Below are 20,169 nucleotides of genomic sequence, written 5' to 3'. Positions count from 1 at the left end.
CTCAATAATTATGTAAAAGTTTGTTAAATGAAGGTTATTAGTACGGTATAATTCAACCCAACAATTTTCAGTCGATACATTCTCGGCATTCCAACCAGAGATTTTATTCATCTGCCGCATAGTTGGAAATGTATGTAAACTCATCAAAGACTTTCGTATTTTGGCTGCTGCTAATAAACCCTTGCGTGATCAGTAAATCTATTACTTTCTGCACCTCTTTCCACGTAGGCACCTTTGTTAAGTTTGCCCATTCAGACACTTCAGTTCTGTGTTGAATTGACGCCACTGCTCTAAGTATTCTTTGCCGTCCGCCGCAGTTTTTACATTCTGCTGGTCAACAGCAGCTTTGCTTTCTTGTAATTTTACAAGGAGGTTACGGACGATGTGTGATATCACGGAGTGCCATCATTTGGGTGGAACCTCCCGGCATATTTCTTAGAATGTTTTTTTACTTGGAAGGTTGGAATTGTATGCTGAATAAAGCAGTCAACTCACAACCACGAAGTTATTTGTTTCATTGAAACGCTAAATTATTACATTTACTTGCTCTAACCTACGTATTATCGTAATCAGATTTGATTCGTTGCTTTTCTTTGTGAAACAGTAGTCTAATTGTTGAGAATGGGTTCAATAAATATCCCTTGTCGAAAGTAATGATAGGTTGTGAGATTTTTGAGTTGAGCCCATCAAAAATATTGTGAATTGAAAAAAATGTAACTTCATGGGTTTGTGCAAATTGAATAATTTCTTTTTCAGTTTGAAAAAAATTCGAAGGCAATTTCGGGATCGACAAATGACTTTGTGGAGCTAAAGTCGATCAAAATATTAATAGTGTTTGAATTGAAACGGGTATTGTACGCTGTCTGTTCAAAAAATAAGGTGAATTGTCATTTATCTCAAAAAATATTTATTCACTCATCAATTTCTATGTTATCATTCAAGTAGTTCTCCTCAGATATAATACACTTGTACCAGCCTTTTTTCAATCCGAGAAGCAGATCTAATATGCACTTTTTGAGATGTCCTTCAGCTTTCTCAGAGATTCGGTTTTTATCTTCTCAATCATCGAAAAACTCTGTCCTTTCATGGGTCTTTTCAATATTGGAAACATAAAAGTCCGGTGAATACAGTGGCTGAAAAATGATTATATATCGACTATATATAGAAGAACATGGTCCCTTTTGACGACAACAAGTAGTAGCGATACGTTATAACCCGCTAGAGCCACGAAACAAGTAGCGATACGATATAACTCGCTAGAGTCATGAAAGTATCTTCAATGTCCCGAAACGGCGTATATCTCATAGGGACTGTGACTATGCCTAGTGGTTGATATTTAGAAGTGCAGCTCTCCAAAGTTAGAATACTTTTTTTTCTACTATTGAATTGTCGTTGTTTCCTCCAAAGCGTCTAATGGATGCAGTTTATGAAAATACTTGTGGATTTTGATTATTGGCAATATATTCTCTTTTACAACACGAAAGAAGACCAATGGCTTTGAAGGTTCGATGAACACAATCAGTTGAAGACTATCTCAGGTTCGCAAAATCTATAGGATTACGATGACTTTCCATATTATCATGAAAATCCTGTTGCTGGGTATATACTATGCTCTTCAGGCTCCTATTCAGTAGTTTCTGGAATGATGCACAAAATAGTCGATTATTGCCTAAGGTACTAGAAAACTATCCGTTGACAATTATTTTCATGAGTATTACTCAGTCTGTATTCAGTTTCAATAATTACTCTTCTATTTATTTTCTGCAATAACGTGGCAACGAATGTTTCCGGAAAATACATATTAATTTGCAGTCCATTAAAATCAATTCTATCCCTATATTTCAATATAAACTCTTTCGATAGATTTTGAAACACCGACACATTATACCAATCAAGTAAGTGCGAATATCGCTCCATAATATTTTCAGACAAAGTCTGGTACTCACACACGATTGACCAATCCAGTTTCTCTGCGAATTCGCTGATGAAATCATCATATAATATGGAGTTGGAACAAATGTGATCCCAGAATAATTGATTGGCTTTGATGATATTATTATGTATTAATTTCTTTAATAAATCATCTGGGACCAAATTGCATTCAAGAAATACATTCCAATGAATCTTATGTCTGAACTCCTAAAGAAAATCATCTGAGAAGTGGTATCCTGACGAAATCTCATACCAATCTAAATATTCTTGATAATCCCTCAGAAAATTTTGAGATAAATTCGTTTGTTTTGAAATATAGCCCCAGTCAACATCATCACACTTAATATATTTTTTGGTGAGATATCTAAACTCTTGGCAAGTGTGATAACAAGAAATCAAGGTCTTGGATATTGTTATAATATCATCCTGATGCCTTTGGTCCGTTATTGGTACTGAGGTTCTTGTTATGTGGAGAAATATAGTCTCCATAACTTCAAAGGCTCCCATATTGATAATAAGTTGTAGATCAATCATAGTCAAAACCTGTAACAAATGAAAAATGAGTAATGCCAAATGCCAAAAAATTAACAAATGTGAAAACAGTTATGTAGTCATGGTAGGCCATATTTCAAAGCCAATTCTCGTGAAATGCTGAATTATTACAAAAGGAGACCTACGCTTTCTTATCTTAATCAACGAAACACGAAAAATATTTGAATAAACACGTTAGAGAATTGAGATTTGTTCTATCTGTGCGGATTTCAAGCGGTCTACTCCATTTTCACCGCCATATCATGATCTGGATTTGAAACAGTACCTACAATGACTGCACTACGTCACACTCATGAAGCCCTAAATTTATTTCTGAAACTCGTTGTCATAGTTTTTACTTGAGAAATCAACATATGTCACGATATAGAAAACTTTTATATCTTTTCTACTAGAAACTATCACAGATATAAAACGATATGAAAAAGGGAACTTACCTTCTGAGTCTATTTCAGTGAACTCTTTCAGTACCTATAATTATTCAATACAATTCAATTGTCATATTTCACTTGAATCACAGGCTCTTTCTCTGGTGAATGAGACACTTTCATATGCTTTTATGTATTTACATTCATCAGGTATAATGATCAGGTATACTTACTAGATTCATTCAGGTATAGTGTTTTCAGAATCATTTCGTGTTAATCCAGTACGATATAACTAGCAGCTAGGTACTCGGCACGCATAATGATTTTCGTAAATACGTACGCCTAAATTTTCGAAAGCTGTTCAACAAGCAGTTCAACAGACCCCGAAGTGTGTAAGAATATTTTCGGCATAATTTATTGAGCGCGCTGTGTGCAGTTATTTTTAAACCAATTTTCATAATGTTTGAGGTTACTGAATCTTTCTTTGTTTTCTTAGGACGAAACCATTTTAGTATGGTACACTTTCTGTTATTTTTTCTAATCAGTATTATTAGAATCAATACCAATATGGCTGATCCGAAAATGATTCCGAAGATTTAACATGTTATTGGTATTATCGGCTACATGGATCTCTTTGACTGTTGACAACTTTCCTGTCAAGTTGTGGAGTCCGTACATTTCATCTAAGTTGAGCTTGGGGAAATTTTAAGTTTCGTATACATTTTGGATTTCCACATTGTTGATTTGGATTTTTGGCAAAATCAGAAGTTTTCCTTTTTGAATCTTCATGTTGTTGAAAAACGTCTTGTGGGTTATTCGAACTTCACATGCTTTGAGAATTTTGATGAGTGCGGGGGTGTTTCTTTCGGTACATCGATCAGCTCTGCGCTTGGAGAAAATAATTTTTTCTTGTACGGGAATGATCAGCATATCCTCTTGGGTATTTGTTCGGCTATGGATTCGCCTATGTTGATTGGAATGGGTTGGCAATTCGTTGTGATATTGCCTTCAATCAGCTGAATTGTACACTGGTCCTGTGGGTAGTAGTCTTCGATACAGAAATATGTTTCCTCCAATAATAGACACATGTTCAATTCGAATTGATTTTTCGAAGCTGCCTGTGCCAAATAGAGATATTAAATCAACGTAAATTTGACATAAGTATTTTATCATTTCTTGTAGATCTGAACTGGATATAATTGAATTATGCAAGGCATTCAATTTTGCGAATGTAATTGCGTCTTCCAGGTTGTCAATGCAATCTGCTTAACCATCAGCCGACAAATGTCACTTGGGCTCGCTCACTGTTAAAATCGAGAGTGGATCGTCTGTTAATTAGGAATTCAGGTTATATTGTTTTGAATAATTGTTGGTATCGATAATCAATATAAGATTTTCTGATTGATTCGGCCGTTACTTGATGAAGATCCATAGTAATTTCACAAATTATATGAAAATATAAGATTTTTTGGGATTGCGGCTTGTCAGTTTCATTTCGTTTCTTTTGGTAAGTTGAGGAAATGATTAGAGCGTAATAGAGGGGACTTTGGCATCTCAATTTACCTGTCGCCCAAAAAGATAACTTCGACGAACTCACTCCTTCTCCTCTGTAGTAAACCGGTATGCCCTGACTGTCATCCTGATAGCCCACCAATTGTGACGCGAAGTGAAGTGGTTACATAGTGAGGTCTGAAGATTTACTTCGTGAATGATATTTTCTTAATTTTTTTTCTAAAACTGCAATGGTTTGATCGTAACGCTTTCCGTCATCGGCGTCGAGTGTTCCGGATTTTACCGATTTCATTGAACATTCGTTTAACACGAATTTGAAGTTGAAGGTTGACCAGTTTTGTCTGAGTTGTTTGGATAAGATATTCAGTTCTCTGCAGCATATTTTCGGATCGCCCATTGTAGGAAATTGGGTTCGTATCATTTTCCTTCTTGAAATTATGTTTGATTTTATTGAAATATTTCTCCACCTTATTTAATTGATTGATATTTGGACTCAAATCGATGTAGTAAAGAAATGTATGTTTACTATAAATAATTTTGGCATCACCTTATTGTTTAGAAAGAATGGGGTTATGAATGGTATTGATTTGGATGTCTTCGTCACATAGTACTTGGAGTACGTGAAGTACCAGGTACAAGATTGGTGACCTCATTTTCGACAGTTTCCTGTAACAAAAGTATTTTGTTAGTCTTGACCTTTTGGCCAATATTTTTATGATAGGTTCCTTTGTTGGTTTTGAGCTTCATACTTGTTTCCTCAAGTATTTCAATTTTTCGGAATTTGGGTTGGTCTTTTTGTCGTGCTTTGGTTTGGTCCTTATGTATGCTACTTGTTGATTGGAAAAATATGTCTATACATATTTTTTTGGTTTGTCGGTTTGTCTGTTGTATCGATTGGTACAATATTTGGGAAGTGTCCTTAACTCTTCCTGATCGAGAAGTATTGTGAGCACTAGTAATAATAGCTTCTGTAGGTTTATCTTCTTTATACTCTAATTGATTTTGTGGTGGTTTGGAAGTTTCTACAGGAAAAGGTACTTCCAAGACTTCCCGTTGACAGGGTGTATTTGAATTTTGACTGTGCCCTGCTATATTGTAAGGGCTAGCAAGATTTGATGTATTCGAAGGAGAATGTGCGAAACTAGTATTATTGAAATTCTCATTTTCCGCAATTTCATGGGTCCTTCGAATATCATTTACATGAGTGAGTTTAATACTATCATCTATTTGCACTAGGTAAGTAGAGGGGCTCATGACCCTTACAATTTTTCCTTTTTGCCACAGTTTACTTTGTTTGTTTTTAACAAATACAAGATCATTGGTATTATAGATTTTGAGCTTTTGGATATCAGACTTGAACTCAGTTGGTTTGTTAAAACAAGGTTTCAGTAAATCAAATCTTGTTCGCGGGCGGGTTTTGAATAAACATTCTGCAGGTGATATCCCAGTAGCACGTGAAGGAGTAATTCTGTGTATAAATAGAAAGTCTTCAAGACGGTTTAATATAGAGTTTTTACTCAATTCTTTTCCTTTTTCATTAAAAAAAGCTTTTTCCAGTCCTTTTTTTACTGTTTGCACCGATCTCTCAGCGATGCCATTACTTTGTGGATGGTAGGGTGGAGCTTTGACTAATTTAATACTGTTGCATTGGCAGAATGCATTAAATTCTGATGAATTAAATGGTGGACCATTATCCGATACTATCTCCACTGGTAAACCAAACACTGAAAAAATCTGTTTTAGCTTCAAGATTGTTTCTTTGGCATTCGTGCCCTCATTCATTAGTTTGACTTCCAACCATTTTGACCTATTGTCAACCAATATTAAAAATGTATGATTATATTTGTGGAAAAAGTCAATGTTTACTCGGTAAAAGTTATTAGGTGCACTTGGCCAGGGTAGCAACACACTATTATCTGAAAAGTTTTGGGTTGCTTGACATATATCGCAACAACTGATATATTTTTCAATAGCGTCATTTATTTTGGGCCACCAGCAATAGGATCTCATGAGCATCTTAGTCTTGACTATGCCAATATGTTGCTCATGAAAAAGATTTAGTACATCATTATGGAGTTGTTTGGGTATAACAACTTTGTTCCCTACTAACAAACATCCCTTTTCTACAGTTAATTCTAATTTTCTCTTAAAAAATGGTTTTAAACTATCATCTTCAAGAGAATTTGGCCAACCGCTAAGAGTTAAATCCATTGCCTTAGATAATACAACGTCTTTTCTTGTTTCTGCTGCAATAACATTTGAATTTAAAGGAATGTTATTACACAAATTAAATGAAAATAGAGAATCTGATATCTCAGTCCCACTCTTCATGGGTAACCTGGACAAACCATCTGCATTTGGAATTTGACTTCCCTTTTTATGAATAATATCATACTGGTACCCTGATAAGGTTATTGCCCATCTGGTGATTCTTGCAGCAGCCGTTACAGGAATATTTTTATTTTTTCCAAATATAAACTGTAATGGTTGATGGTCACTAACAATTGTGAACTTACGTCCAAAAATATATTTGTGGAATTTTTTTACTCCAAACATAATTGCTAAACTTTCTTTTTCCAAGTTGGAGTATTTTTGCTCTGAGACCGATAATGTACTCGAAGCAAATAAAATAGGTTTATCGTCGCCATTTATTTTATGACTCAAAACAGCACCTACTCCATACCCGCTTGCATCACATGTCATAAAAATGGGTTTACTTGGGTCAAAATGCGTTAAGACATCATCTGACGTGATGAGTTTTTTGCTTTTTTGAAATGTTTCCTCACATACATCAGACCAAATAAAATTGGAATTGGTTTTACATAGATCATACAATGGCTTAAGTTTAATAGATAGCATGTGCACAAATTTTCCATAGAAGTTAACTAAACCTAAATAGGATTTCAATTGTGTTATATTTTTAGGTGATGGTGCTCCTTTTATACATTCAATTTTTTCACCACTCGGGTGGATACCTACTGAATCTATGGTGTACCCTAAAAACTCAACTGACCGTTCAAAAAATTTGCATTTACTTTGATTGACTTTAACGTTAAATTTTCTCAAGCGACTTAAAACATTCTGTACGTTTTGGTAACACTCTTGTATAGTCTGGCCATGTACCAAAATGTCATCAAGGTAACATTTTGTTTTTGTCAGGCCTGACAAAATAGCATCCATGATACACTGAAATATTCCTGGTGCTGAACTTATTCCATATCGCTGTCCCAGTGCAAAACAGTAATATCTCAAAATTTTGACATTTTGAGATATTACTAATTCTGAAGAATGACACCGAACTACGTCCAAAGCAACACAGTAATATATCAAAATATTACATTTCCTTATTTTTTTTACCATTTGTTTTACTCTTACTTCATCCTGAGCTGATGGTTTTGGTGGGTCAACACAATAACAACTCAAAATAGTACACTATTTCACCAATAAATATCTTTTAGTTTCTAGAGCAACACTGAAACATCACAAAACATTTATGCTGTTCCAAACCTTGATTATAGTGCAATAGTGTAATATCACAAAATGTTTTTTTATTTCTCAGCTGTTCATAGAGATAACCTGTTGAATAACCTGTGGTTTGTTATTGTTTTTGAAGAGAACTTGTGAAATTGGAAAGGTAGTTTGGAAGGTTATTTGTAACATTTCTGAAAGTGTATGAGTTATTAGTTTCCAGAATGAATAGTTTTATTGAAAATGTCAATGAAGGCAGAGGGAAAAAGATGCTACAGATATTGTTTGTGGAGGAATCCAAAGCGGATCATGAAAAGGTAAGATTTAAGTTTATTATTTAACAATCCCGGGCGTGTAGTTGAGAGAAGGCCTAAATCGTTCCACTTGTTTTTCAGATGGAAAACCGGCCTCAAGTTGAGACTCTACAATCAAATTTTGTTGAGACCAGTTCTGTACCAGTTCTGGAAGTGGCGCATCCAAATTCATAAGGTGTTTACATTTTAACGTATAATAATGAAAATATTACAGCTGATGATGTTTTAAAAGGTGAATTTTTGTTTGATGATACTAATATTGAATTACAAGAAGTCCAGCTTGTTACGGAAGTCAACAATAATAATCAGGAATATGAGGAGCAGGAAGAAGTTAAAACCTATGATCAAGAAGTGAATATAGCAGATGATGGCAATAACGTTTATGAGGACGATGTTTCTGATAAGAGTGATGATTATATACCAGATGAAAATGGTTATAGTTCTGATAGAGAGTATGAAGAGAATAAAAACCTTGAAAATAACGTTCAACAGCCAATATTAGAGTTTGAAAAAGTACAAGAGGAACCTCAAGATCAAGAAATCATAGAAATAAACAGAGGAACCAAAAAAAGATTGAAAAATGAGAAACTTTGGGCAAAAAATGTGAAAAAATTTAAAGTAAATTCAGGTGAAGCTTATCAAACAAAATCAGGTAACCTGAAGCAGGCAAAAACTGTAAAAGAAGGTTGTGGAGACAAGTGTAAATTAAAGTGTTCAGAAAATGTTGACTTGGAAGATAGAAAAAAATTGTTATCTGATTTTCTAACGCTTACTGATATCACCAGAAAAAGAGACTTTATCTCAAAGCTAATGGATGAAGTAAAACCAAAATACTGTTATAAGAAAGATGACTCGCACAGATCAGCAAATTATTCTTACAATTTCATCATCAACAGAAATAAAGTAAAAGTTTGTAAAAAGATGTTTACTGATACGTTATGCATTAGTTCAACTTTTTTAACTACTGTAAAAAAAAAAAGATGTCATCTAAAGGCGTTATTGAGCCAGATCTTAGGGGCAAACATTTAAACCAACCCAAAACAGACCCTCAAACCATCAAAGATATAATTGATCATATAAATTCATTTGCTAGAATAGAGAGCCACTATTGTAGGTCCGATACTAAAAGAGAATATATCGACGGAGACTTAAACCAAGCAGAGATGTACAGACTATACAAAAAAAGCTGTCAAGATAAAGGTATTTCTTTTGCAAAACAGCATAAGTATGACGAAATTCTGACTACAAAATTTAACATTGGATTTTTTCAACCAAAAAAGGACCAATGTTCCTTCTGCGAAAGCTATAACAATAGCTCAGAAGAAGAAAGGATAAACATGAAACAAGAGATGGATTTACATAAAAAAGAAAAAGAACTATCACGAGAAGAGAAAAAACATGATAAGGAAGCAAGCAGGGAAGCCAATTCAAATCTTATTGTTTCTTGTTTCGATCTTCAGGCCGTTGTCCAATTACCAAAGGGCCAAGTATCAACCTTTTATTATAAAAGAAAATTAAATGCCTTTGATTTCACAATTTATGATACTACCAATAAACAAGGATTCTGTTACATTTGGCATGAAGCATGTGCCAAGCGTGGCGCACTAGAAATATCATCGTTTCTCTATAACTACTTGAAAGAACACTGCTGTGGAACTGGTAAAAGATTAGTCTTTTATTCAGACAACTGTAGTGGGCAAAATAAGAATCATCTTCTGTTAACAATGTACCTGTATGCCGTGAAAACCTTGGATATCCCATCTATAACACATAAGTATCTAATTGTTGGGCATACCCAAAATGAAGGAGATGTGATGCATTCACTGATCGAAAGACAAATGAAATTAGCCACTAAAAAGACGCCTCTTTATGTTCCTAGCCAGCTAGTTGCCGTAATCCAAATGGCTAAGAAAGGGGAAGATCAGTTTGTTGTCAAAGAAATGGACACACAAGATGTCCTGGATTGGAAAGGAGCTACTCACCTTTTCGGTAAAAACTTTCAATATGATACATCAGGGGAAAGAATAGTGTGGGCGAATGTTAAAATGTTTGAGGTTCGGAAGGATACAGGAAACACTGTTTTTTACAAAACATCATATGAAAAAAAAGACATGAAATCATTTAACCTGGATGACAAGATTGTAAAGAAAAGAGATGGCTCTGTAACAATCATTCCCAGAGGTTTATCGACCAAAACAGCAGATGAAAACTCACTTCAAACACCTAGACGAACGTCGAGGAAAGTTAAATCAAAGCAATGTGTTGACTCTCCAGTAAACAATGATACACTCAACACTCCAACTCTTAGAGTCAAACAAGCATACCCAATTCCCCCAGGTATAACTGTTTTGAAGAAAGCGGATCTACTGAGTTTGTGCAGGGAGAACCTCATTCCACGTCCATACCATCCTTTTTTTGAAAATTTGAGAACTTCCACTGTTGGTGAAGTCGACGAACAACCTGAAGATGATGATGACTAAACTTATTCTACAAACAAATAATCTTGTATACAAAACATTTGTAGCCTAATCTTACAATTAATAAAAATACACAGTTTTAGCAAATGTTTGTTTTTTTTTTCTATTTTCAACTGTTGTTTCATAAAAAAATCTTGCTTTTTTAATCCTTTGCTGTAAGAATACTATTATAGGATTATATTATTCCTATAAGAAATTAGCACAAATCAAAAATGTTATGTAAAAGTCTAGTGCAATACAGTAACATAACAATAGTAACAATGCAAATAGTAACAATGCAAAATAATTTTTTTAAATATCTGGGCAATACTGTAACAACTCGAAGTAGAGTTAGTGTAATAATTATTTTAAACTTAAATCTTAGAAATTGAATTATGTGTTATTTTTGTAAATCTTACCGATAAAATGAGATTCATAATAAAATTTTTATTATAAACATAGTTATGCATATGAAAGCTAAAAGTCAAAAACAAAACCTCATGAATGATTAACCTCCAATAATCTCAAAACTGTTGGTTTTGGGATGTGATAGTTTAGCACTAGGACAGCGATATGTCAAGCAATTGTACCTATATAACCCAATATGGGTATTTATTGTGAAAAGATCCTTAGAGGGTTCACTTATTTGGAGTTGTTGATAAGCTCCTTTCAAGTCTAATACTGTAAAATACTTGCTACCACTAAGGCTAGCAAAAATATCAGAAGGCAATGGTAACACACAATGATCAGCATCTACTGCTTGGTTAACTGTCTTTTTAAAATCTACACATATGCGGATTTCACCTGAACTTTTCTTGGGGACTACAACTATAGGACTTGCCCAATTACTATGTGATACTTTCACTAAAACCCCTGAGTTTACCATATCTTTAAGTTCTTTTTCTACTTTTGGTTTGAGGGCAAAAGGCATTTCATATGCCCTGTGAAATATAGGTTTAGCTCCCTCTTTCACTTTGAACTCTGCTTTAAAATGTTTGATAAATGAATTTTTCTTATACTCAAACAAGTCTGAGAAGTTTCTTTTTATATTGGAAATGAGTTCAAGTCTGACATCATTACATACATCATTTACAATATTAGGAACTATACTAGAAACTGAATTCAAAGAACTATCATTACAAACAATAACACTACTATCTAAAACATTTTCCTTCCATTTGATATTTAATACATTTAACCAGTTACGCCCTAATAAGGGTGTGAAATATGAATTAGATTCTAAGACAACTAATGGCAAGGTATACATTTTATTTAAATAACCAACATTTACATCTATCTGACCTAAAATGTTCACTTTTTGTCCTGTAAGAACTCGTAATTTGTAATCAACAGACTCTAATACTAAATTAGGGAATAATTTTCGAAAATCATGATCATGAATTACAGAGCGTACTGCACCTGAATCTACTTCCATAACTACATGTTGGTTATCTATACGAAGCTTTACTTTCAACATTTGACTAAGACTTTTTTTTAAAGACTTAATGGTACACTCACCCACACTTTCACCTAACAAACCCAATTCGAAGCTGTCATCGGACTCTTCACTTTCTTGATAATGATTTACCTCTTCTAAATCATTAATTTTTCCTTTGCACATAGCAGATTTTGCTGTATGGCCTACCTGCTCACAAGCAAAACATTTCCAGGTTACTGCAGGACATTTACTATTGTCATAGTGTGTGCGGTTACATCTTCTACATTTTTGTTTGTTGTTGTACAGTGGTCCATTTGCTTGACGATTTCGTTGATGTGTTGGGTTTAAACTTACTTTGGACTTAACAAACATGGATTTTTTTTGGTGTGACTTGTTGAATACCTTATTAATCTGTTCACTTTCAGGGCCCATGACTTTTAACTGTCCTTCTGCTAATTCCATTCCAGTGGCAGTGGTATATGCTTTTTCCAGTGTGAGGTTTTCTTCGGTTAAAAGCCTCCTTTTGATATTTTCTGACTTAAGGCCACAAACTAGTCTGTCTCTGAGCGAATCGTTTAGAAATTCACCAAACTCACAGAATTTAGCAAGATTTTTAAGCCTGGCAACAAAACCTTTTATGTCTTCTTGCTGTTCTTGATGAGCACTGTGGAACTTATACCTTTCAGCTATAACCAACCTTTTAGGACTATAATGTTTTTTTAACTCTGCTACTAATTCATCATATGACTTTTGACTAGGTAAGGTTGGTGCTAACAAATCCCTGAGAACTCCATAGGCTTCACCTCCTATTAATGTTAATAATAGTGCAACTTTTTTCTCTGCATTGGCGATTTCATTACAATTAAATAGTTGCTCCAACCTTTCTAGGTATGAAGATATTTCACCTTCCCTTGCATTGAACTGTTCTATGTTGCCGATTAAGGACATTTCGGTTTCAACTAGACTTTTACACTTTTATATATGTGTATAGATTCGATCTCCGGCTCGTCGCCAATTAATGTTATATCCTTGACTAGGTTGGACTTTGAAATAAACGACTTTTACAGTTTTTACTTTATTTCTGTAACACCGACGTGACAACGTGTCATACAATAAACGGTAAACGGAAGCACCAGCCAACTCATCGACACAATGTGACAAGTGTCCACGCTTGCTTTCTGACAAGTGACAAGGTGCGTTCAGAGAACAGGTGTGTTACAAATACACTGAATATCTAACACTACATTCATTTTTCATACTGTGTTTTTAGGATAACTTAAGAAGTGAGTTAATGAATTTTTTGTGTTTTAAGTGTTATTGACGAATTGTCAGTATTAAATCGAAAGATAAGTGTCCAAGTTCTGGTGAATTATTAGTTGAAGTTTCAACCCAAGCAAAGTTTTGAAGAAATTTCGTGTAATTTCTTGATATTTCAATCCAAGAAATGTTGGCAGATGTTATTATGTACCTGACACTGGTTGTTTATCGGAACGAATTCCGCAAAACAGGTGGTAAGTATAAAGATTATATAGGGTGGATTAGCCGGTTAGCCGGCCAGTGCCAGTTTTCGACCACATCAACATTAAAACACAGAAAATAGTATGCAATCCTGACCCTGCTTCGTATTATGGGCATTCCCATTTTCGGCCACCTATTTTTGCTCTACTATCAGCTTCAGCCGCCTTCAGGTAATTTTTCGAACTAGGTATTAGATAATTCAAGATGGCCGAGTTTTTGTTCGCCGTATGATCCGTTAAAGTTCTGTGGATTGTGTAGTGGAAGTGCTGCCAGTAAAAAGTGAGTATTAATGAAATTTCGTATCTTTTGAATGAGTTAAATATCATTCCATCATAACATATAATTGAGTTCATATTTTAAATTAGATAAAAGTTAATATTCAATCTCATTTCTGTGAAAGGCATGGTGGTCGAAAACCGGACAATGAAATTTCAGTCTATCCAGTTTTCGGCCATGCCGGTCGAAAACTGGTCATATCTCAGAAAAATGTCTTTCTCTTTCTCATTCACACGCACCTACCTTCATCGTTCTGCATTCAGCACATTACTTCAAAGATTGATATGAATTCAGTATCCAGTTTTCAGCCATTGTTTTCGTATGGAATATCAACACTAATTTGAAGACAACCTAAGTGGCCGAAAACCAGCACAAATTGATAACTACATATGTTTTCCATGAGATGAAGAGGAAATACTTCTCGGCCACCTTAAACATTATCCTTATTGTTGCAGATGGACAATCAAACAAAAAAAGGAAAGAATATGCAGAAGGCTAAACAAAAACGAGAGTTCTTCAAGTATTCCGAAGATCAATTGAAACAGGCACTGTATGAAATAAGAGAACATAAAATGAAAATTCGCCAAGCGAGCAGGGAATTTGGAGTACCTAAAACCACCATTCAGGACTACCTGATGAAAAAAATACCAAAAATATCCAGGAAAATCAGAAAAACTGGACCGGAGCCATTGTTGACAATTGAAGGCGAGGAAAAAATTTGTAATTGGACCATAAATTTGGCGAAATGTGGTTTTCCGATTAAAAAATGCGACCTGATTGCCACTGTTGAAGGAATAGTCAAAGCAACAAATAAACAACCTTTATTCAAAAATGGTAAACCAGGGCAAAGGTGGTATGGAAATTTTTTGAAACGCCATCCTGAGATATCGCTCCGTGAAGCAGAGGGTATAAATAAAGCGAGAGCCATAGTTACCGAGGAAAGTATTAGGTCATGGTTCAGAGAACTGAAAACTTTCCTCACCAACAATGGATGGATGGATATTTTGGAAGACCCCAACCGCATGCTGAATGGGGACGAGTCGAGATTTTCCATGTGCCCCAAAACGGGAAGAGTTCTAGCTCCCAAAGGGTGGAAAAATCTTTACCAAATTAAAGTTGGTCAAGAAAAATCCTTGATCACCGTCTTGATAGTTTTTACTGCTAGCGGAAAAATATGTCCACCATTGGCGGTTTTTCCGTACGTAAGGCCACCTAGAGCGATTGTAGAAAATATGCCAGCAAATTGGGTACTCGGAAAATCAGAATCGGGCTGGATGAAATCAAATATTTTCTACGAATACATTGCCAATGATTTTCACAAATGGTTACTATAAAATTAGATCAAAAAGCCAGTTCTTCTCTTTATCGACGGCCATAAGTCACATATGACTCTGCCACTGAGTGAGTTTTGTGAAGAAAATGGTATAAGTCTCTATGCCCTTCCTCCCAACACAACTCACATACTCCAACCTGCAGATGTCAGTGTATTCAAACCACTCAAAACTCAATGGAAAAGCACTGTGAGGAATTGGCAAAGCCGCCCAGAAAACGTCAACTGCTCCGTCACGAAAACAAATTTCTGTCAGATTTTCCAGGAATGTCTAGCGAATGTTAATATGATTAGTCATATTATAAACGGTTTCCGAAAATGTGGCCTTTTTCCTCTCAATCCCGAGAGCGTAGATTACACAAAATGTGTGAAAAACATTCTAGAAAAACAAAATAACCAGGCTACTGAGGAGACTAGGCCAGAACCAATCACAGTTAGCGATATTAAAGCATCCAAGAAAGTATTGAATGAAATTCGTGAGACATTGACCAGTTACGGTATCAATGTCAATGTTATATTTGAAGAGATTCGGGTTTTAGAGGATTCCCTTTGTCCAGCTGCAATAGCAGAAAATACTCATTCCGAGGAGCGTCATTCTCCTAACGAAGACATTCCGATTGGGTCCCTTGTGACAATGGATGAGCTGACTATTTTTCCAGTAGACAAGGTAATAGTTATGCCACAAGCTGAGATGGATATTACCGAAGCAAATGATACATCATCAACAAATCCGGCAATTTTCGAAAAAATGGAAATGACAAATAATTTTGAAGATGACACCCATGCAACTGCAGCACGAGAGGAATTAGAAAAAGAGTCAATAAAACCAAACAGTTTAAATGAAGTGGATGAAAATAGTGCAATAGAGCAACCCAAAGACCTATCAAATATTGAGGAATTTGTATCAGAATCTCCACAATTATTGTCAAAAATCCCAGACAGTTCTGACATTGAAAAGCGCAATGAAACAATAAAAATCAAAAGTTGCGACATTGAAAAACCAAAAATCAAAGAAATACAGCAAACCGAAGAAAATGAATACAAAAACTTGACAATTGTGTCAAGTCATGTACAGAATATAAAACTGAATGAAACGGAAGCGGAAACACACCAAAATATCTCATTGGCAAACATCAGTCTGAAGAGTAAAATAGGCTCAAATGACTCTTTCAATTGCAGCCAAATATCTGAAACTGATGCCTTGCAATTGTCATCAGAAATTCCAGATAGTTCCGACAAAGAAAAACAAAGGAGCGAAGGTACATATCAAACCAAAGAAAATGAAAACCAAAGATTGCAACTTGTATTAAGAGATGTATCAAATGTAAGACTGACAGGATGTGAAGCGGTCACACACCAAAATCTCTCATTGGCAAGCACGAGTGAGAATAGTAAAATCGACATGAATGACTCTTTTGATCGCCACTTGATCTATCCAGAACCAATTCAATCGAAAAATAAAAATAGAAAAATCAAAGACAAACTCCCGAGCGCAATTTCTTCTGCGGCTTGGAGGCATCATTTTCAGGAAAAGGACAGAATCAAAAGTGAAAAGAGTGAAGAAATAGAAAGAAGAAAACAAATACGGATGACTGCCAAAGCTACGAAACAAGCACAAGAAATTAATAAGAACTCGAAAAAAAAAGAACAGCAAACCCACCACTGGAAAGAAAATCAGAGAAAAAGTAGTTTCCATAGAGAACACTGAAATGAAACAAAAAATCAAATGTTCTTCATGCGATGAGGAATTGGAGAGTGATACAGAAATAGAAAATGAAAAGAATATCGGCTGTGATCATTGTACAAACTGGTTCCATATGAAATGTACAGAATTTTACGGAATGCAGTATGAAGAAGTAGCAACCAAAGATTATACATGTTTTCGTTGCTCTTAAGTTTCCTTCATTAATACGGCACCGGTTGTGCAATTTATTGGTTCCTTTAGAATGCCATTTTTATTTTTATTATGATTTATATTTTGTTAAATACTTCTTATTTTGAATATTATCTCAGTTGAAAAATATATATTGATTATTTGTACTAATAGATTAATCATATATCCAGGGATCCAATGTAATAACGAATGCGTCCGAAAATAGACACTGCATGTGTCGAAAACTAGATGATACCCTGATTGGTAGTCGAAAACTAGTACGTTATTGGCCGAAAATTGATCCAAGGTGGTCGAAAACGGGGTATATTGTAAATTTTGACATTTTTTATCATTTTGTGAAATATTGGTTAAAAATATATTTATAATACCTCATGAAACTCGTCAGTGATAATCTATGATTCAGCAATAACGTAAGTTACGTGGAAACAGCTATCAAGAAACGTGCCTTATCTACAGGAGCCCGAGACTTTGCAAACTCATTATATTTCAAATCTTGTAATAATTGTCTTAATAAAAATTCATTCTTTGTACTGCTCTCGAAGAGAATAAACGCTTTTTGAGTCTTATGTGAAATCGATTTTCTTTTTAAAAACTAAGTTCTCGATTTCCAATACATAATTGGCGCAGTCGGTAGGATTCTCGCGGTCGTGAAAAAGAACATTTGCATTGTGCCAGAAATCGTTTTCGTGACTTTGAAGTTTCAACTTCTTCAGCGAGGATCGAAGGGATTCAAGGAGCTCTCTGCAGAAAAAAAGAATCGGGAAAGGAACCAGGAGACTACAATCACCAAACTGTAAGTGCCAAATTCCTTTTCGACTTTCCTAAACCCTCTTTTTAAGGACTTTGGGAGAGATAGGGTAGTGACGTTGATTCCAACTGAATATTGGATATTGACATTACATTTACTTGCAAAAATAACAAATAATAACTATATTGAACTTGAAAGTTAAATTAGTGCCGATCGATAGATACTGAATTCTATTGATCAAAATCAACAATTTATGAACGATATTGAAAATATTTTACAACTATTAAATAATCTGTCAGTCGAAGACAATAATCAAAATATTCCAAACATGCCACCAGCGGAACCTCGAATGGTCGACTGGAACCTTTTTAAATCTCGTTTGGAAAACATTAAACCCTACGATGGGGATAGTAATACTCTTAATAAATTCATAACTCGTTGTCAAAGCCTGTTGAACGATTATGCCATGTATGGAGATGCTGCTTTTCAAAAACATATACTTGAATGCATTCAAGAAAAATTAGTAGGAAAAGCAGAAGCAATGGTAGGAAACAGGATAGAATTAAATACTTGGGAAAAACTGAAAAATGCTCTTTGCCAAAGTTTTTCAGATCGCAGGGACTTAGATTGTTTAGTTCAAGAACTCACGAGAACTAGACCTTATAAAGGAGAAAACCTTATTAATTTTGGGAGTAGAATACAACTGTTGAAAAGTAGTGTTGTCCAGAGAATAAGTAATGATGTCAATTTAACCGAACCCGAAAAATTATGTCATATTAATCACTATGATAAAACAGCACTGAGTACCTTCATTGCAGGGTGTACTGGCATCCTGAAAAATAATATGCATATTAAAAAACCAGCTTCACTGGAAGACGCAATGGCGTACGCGAATGAATTTGAAAACTTTGAAAGAATGTATGGAAGTTCAAACGAAACAAAAAATACAACTCCCAGGACTAATTTGGTTCCTAAACCACAATTTGGTAATAATTCACAAGGGCATAATTTCAATAACCAACATTATTTAAATCACCAACCCCACTTTCACCAATACCCCCAATTTTCTGGAAATTTCAACACTTTCCAGTCACAATATAGTCAAAAACCAGTTTGGCCAAATCAGCCTATACCTGTTCAACCTAGGCAACAACAAACTAGATTCCCAACAAATCGTGACGTCTTCGGACCCCCAAAAAATGTCTTCAAACCTAATCAAATACCACAAAACCGATTACCTAAACCCGAACCAATGTCGACAACCTCGAGAAACCCAACTGTAGTATCAAGAAACCGACAATTTCAAAATCACGGATTTCAAAATTTCGGAAATACTAATCTGAATTCAAATGGACAACAACGTAGGAATCCAAACTTTGTTTTCGAAGAATTAAATTCTAACGAATATGACAATCAATTTGTGTCAGACCCTTTCTATTCTAATGAAAATTTATACTCCCCTCCTGAGTATCAACATGATCAATATCAAAATTCCTACGATTTCAATACCGAAACACCCAAGCCTGACGAAAATATAGAATTTGATAATGACCAAGACCAAAATTTTCCTTCGGACAACCAAGACGAAAACCTGACATAGAAGAATTTAATGTCTTCTCAAACAACGCCCTTCCTTACATAGAAATTCAAAATCCCAAATCGAAACTCTTGATCGACACAGGTAGCTCTAAATCTATAATACGCCCAACAATAATAGAAAATTTATGTCCAAACACAATTTATCATTCGAACACTGTCTTAAAAACAACTTTAGGTAGTAAAAACATTAGATATAGAGCTCTTGTTCCGTGTTTTCCAGAATTTAATAGTAATTATGAAATTGACTTTATTTTATTTGATTTTCATGATTATTTCGACGGTGTGATTGGTTTAAATGATCTGATCAATATGAATCTTAATATTGATCTCACAAATAACCGATTGATTGGGGAACATGTAGAAATTCCTCTCAAATATAGAGAAAGTAACGACAGTAGTTTCAGTTTCTCAGTAGGTCCCAAAGAAAAAATTATCAAAAATTTACCGGTCAATATTTCAGATGGAGATATTTTGATTGAAAGAATTTATTTAGGAAAACTTGTTATACCTCGAACTCTTACTTCAGCAAAAAACGGTCTAGCACCTATTGAAATTCAAAATCTTACAGATCAATCCATTACGATGACATTAAACAACAATATTGAAGCAATCCCTTTCGAATCGCAAAAATTTGAAACATATAAATTCGAAGCTTTTTCTATCCCGCCACAACAGACAGACACACACATACAAAAGAATGAAATACTGGATTTCATTCGTACCGATCACATGAACTCTGAAGAAAAATCCGCTATTACAAAGCTCTG

General features: G+C 34.8%; 1 protein-coding gene across 1 annotated transcript; it reads left to right on the top strand.

Annotated features, from left to right (window-relative positions):
• The first annotated feature begins 5,304 nt into the window (after positions 1-5,304).
• On the top strand, positions 5,305-15,165 carry LOC141484646 (uncharacterized). Its single transcript, XM_074179767.1, has 2 exons — positions 5,305-13,834; positions 14,287-15,165. Exon 2 carries the CDS (start codon positions 14,287-14,289, stop codon positions 15,163-15,165), a length of 879 nt encoding a protein of 292 aa, XP_074035868.1. The 5' UTR covers positions 5,305-13,834.
• The last annotated feature ends 5,004 nt before the right edge of the window (positions 15,166-20,169 follow it).

Source organism: Leptinotarsa decemlineata, unplaced genomic scaffold (assembly GCF_025532065.1).
Source record: "Leptinotarsa decemlineata unplaced genomic scaffold, Ldec_3_MD MMD2_P_RNA_scaffold_14, whole genome shotgun sequence".
Classification (NCBI taxonomy): domain Eukaryota; kingdom Metazoa; phylum Arthropoda; class Insecta; order Coleoptera; family Chrysomelidae; genus Leptinotarsa; species Leptinotarsa decemlineata.
This window is presented reverse-complemented; position numbering and strand designations above follow the sequence as displayed.